We start from the raw sequence: 2,710 nt of genomic DNA, 5'->3' as shown, positions 1-2,710 counted from the left end.
GCTTACGCGCAGCATGCCAAAGCCGTCGATAGGCTCCTGAGCTAACTCTGCGCTAACTCATGTTACATCTACCCTCTACGTAGACCCGTGGTACGGCCAACCGGCGCACGGGAATTCGCCGCCTTACGATAGAACGAGTGAATACTCCTTGTTAATTGTAAAAATATTCATGATTCTCTTTTGTGATAAAACATTGAAAACGAATTATCTCTTAACGAGATCTTTTACCCGTCAATTTCGCATGCCACCATTGTCCGCGGTACCGTTGCAGCTTGCGGGGCTGGAGGCACACGCACCGGCCTGAGGGTGAAGGCGCAATGGAGTCGCTTTCATCGCATTCATAGGCAGATGAAGTTGATTTTCGAAATGATAAAGTAATTAGAAAGTTGTTATGCAGCAGAGACGTACGGGTTTGGGTGAAAGCAGCCCGCCGGGCGCTTCCTGCACTGTAGCGGGTTTCTGCGCTTGTGCGTGGCCTGGCGGCACTTAGTGTGCAGGGTTCAAAGGGCAGTCTCTATTAGCTGTTGCATAGATATCGGGTTGCTCACACGTTTTCTAGGCCGAACGTAAAGATAGCTGCACGTAATACCTGTTGAACCGATGAGGGATGCTTTCCGGGGCCGGGGCCGGGGCCGCGGCGGGGGAGGGTGGCGGGGCGGCCCCAGGGCAGCCGTTGCTGAGCCGCTTCACCAACAGCATTGGAAGAATGGCCCCGGGTTAGTCTCTGGGCCAGACACGCGCCACTTTAACCCCCGAGAGCCCCGGGCCCGGCCTGAAAGGGAGGCAGAACCACCACACGGACCGGGGCTGCCTCCCCATTCCCAGCCGCCGCATAGGCGCCGGCACCAGCAAGGTCAGGGCCTCCGTAAGGAGCGCACAGCTCCCTATGAGCCACGGGCGATGCTGGGCGCCCACGGGGTCCCCCCGATGGCTGTCGGGGGTGGGGGCCAAATGGTTATGGGGGGGGGGAGGGGAAGGGTTATGGATGCTGCTGTTGTGGGAGGCCCATTGGCCTGCCAATCTCCTCTGCCGGGCTGTATGCCTCCTCCTACGGTTTGCTGCAGCGTTTATGCAGATCAGCTTATTGATTACTACACGGGAAAAATATGCCCCAGGCGTTTCTGCGTAGCTTACAATGAAGTGTGTAAGCTTGTGCGGTTGCCTGAGGGGCTGCCGCCCGCACCCGCACCAGCACCTGCAGGATCAGTCTTACAGTCTCATTCTGCTGCAGCAGGTGTTAGAGGTATTGGAAGGGGAGACGAAGGGGTTCAAGATATGCAGCTCCCCAACGGGCCCCATCGTGCGCAGGGCGCAGCTCTAGAAGCCGATGAAATGAGTGAAGTTTCGCAAGTTGAAGAGGGAGAAGTTGATGAGGAGGTACCGATGGTTCAACCGATAGATAGTGGCCCTCCTGCTGCAGCTGCTGCTGCTGCTGCTNTGATGAGGAGGTACCGATGGTTCAACCGATAGATAGTGGCCCTCCTGCTGCAGCTGCTGCTGCTGCTGCTGCTGCTCCTGTTGCTGCACCACAACCTCCTTCTGCTGCAATAGATACCTCGCAGCTGCAACAGCAGCAGGGCGTGGGGTCTCAACCACCGGCATTGCAACAACAGCAGCAACCAATGGCAGCACCGAACATAACAAGAAGGGACCCCAGATTAGCAGCAAGGGCACGTGCAGAAACGGGCGTGCAGCAACAGCAGCAACAGCAGCAGCAGCAGCAGCAGCAAGAGGTAGTAGCGCAGCATACGCAGGCAGCTGAAACAGCAGAGCCGCATCGCCCACCATCACCTGAAGAAGCACAGACGCCGCCGCACGAAACTCAACAGCAGCAGCAAGCAAAGCAGTGGGAGCCGAGTGCTTTACCTCCTGAGCTACGTCGGCAGCCATTACTATCAGGAAAACTACCATTATTATTAGATTTAGATAATACTTTATTGCATGCACAAGCCGTTGGTGTGGCAGGATACAGCATAGCATTGGAAGATTGGCTTGATGAAGATGGTTTACCTGAAGTATATAAATTTGAACTCCCATGTAATAGAAAAGTTTATTATCTCAAGTTACGCCCGGGGTTACGTCGCTTTCTTAAAGCTCTTTCATCTGTATTCGAGCTCAGCATATATACAAATGCAACTCAGGAATATGCTGACCTCGTGGTGGCCATCTTGGATCCAGACAGATCTCTCTTTGGAGACCGGTAGGCTGTGGTGGTGGTTTTTTTATTACTGGTTTCTTCTCTTCTTCTCTCTCTTGTTGTTGCTGTTGTTTTTGTTACAACTGCTGCTGTTGCTACACTATTGCTGCTGCTGTTGCTGCTGCTGCTGCTGCTGCTGCTGCTGCTGTTCCCTCCCCTGCTATTTATTCTGTGCGGCAAGAAATGAGATTAACTTGACTCAGCCGCGGGTTTCCGGTTTGTAGTGTTCAACCCATTCACATCGATCTCTGCGTGAAACAGCAATACAACTCCCCCGATGATGTTGCATTTTATTCTAGTGTATTATGTTGTGTTTAATGCACATAAATGATAATAACTTTAATGATGCAGTAGCCGCTACTGTTGCTGTTTCTGGGGGATAGAAGGGGGCTGCTCTCCTCTCGCCTGAACGGCCAGAGGATCGGGACAGGCCGTCAGCCTAACCCCACGAAATAAGCGCAATGCATGCATGCATGCAAACATTCATGCATGCACTGCAGGTGCGTGCGTGCA

The 2,710-nt window shown here is 53.6% G+C and overlaps 1 protein-coding gene across 1 annotated transcript; it reads left to right on the top strand.

The window, feature by feature from the left end:
• Positions 1–600: 600 nt before the first annotated feature.
• EMH_0046520 (NLI interacting factor-like phosphatase domain-containing protein, putative) lies at positions 601–2,204 on the top strand (the record flags this gene model as incomplete). The annotated part of the gene is made up of 2 exons (XM_013496171.1): positions 601–1,377; positions 1,563–2,204. 2 exons carry the CDS (start codon positions 601–603, stop codon positions 2,202–2,204), a joined length of 1,419 nt encoding a protein of 472 aa, XP_013351625.1.
• Positions 2,205–2,710: the final 506 nt, after the last annotated feature.

Source organism: Eimeria mitis, genomic scaffold (genome assembly GCF_000499745.2).
Source record: "Eimeria mitis Houghton genomic scaffold, Emh_scaff1959, whole genome shotgun sequence".
Lineage (NCBI taxonomy): Eukaryota > Apicomplexa > Conoidasida > Eucoccidiorida > Eimeriidae > Eimeria > Eimeria mitis.
The sequence above is the reverse complement of the archived record's forward strand: the minus strand, read 5'-3'. Positions and strand labels throughout refer to the sequence as shown.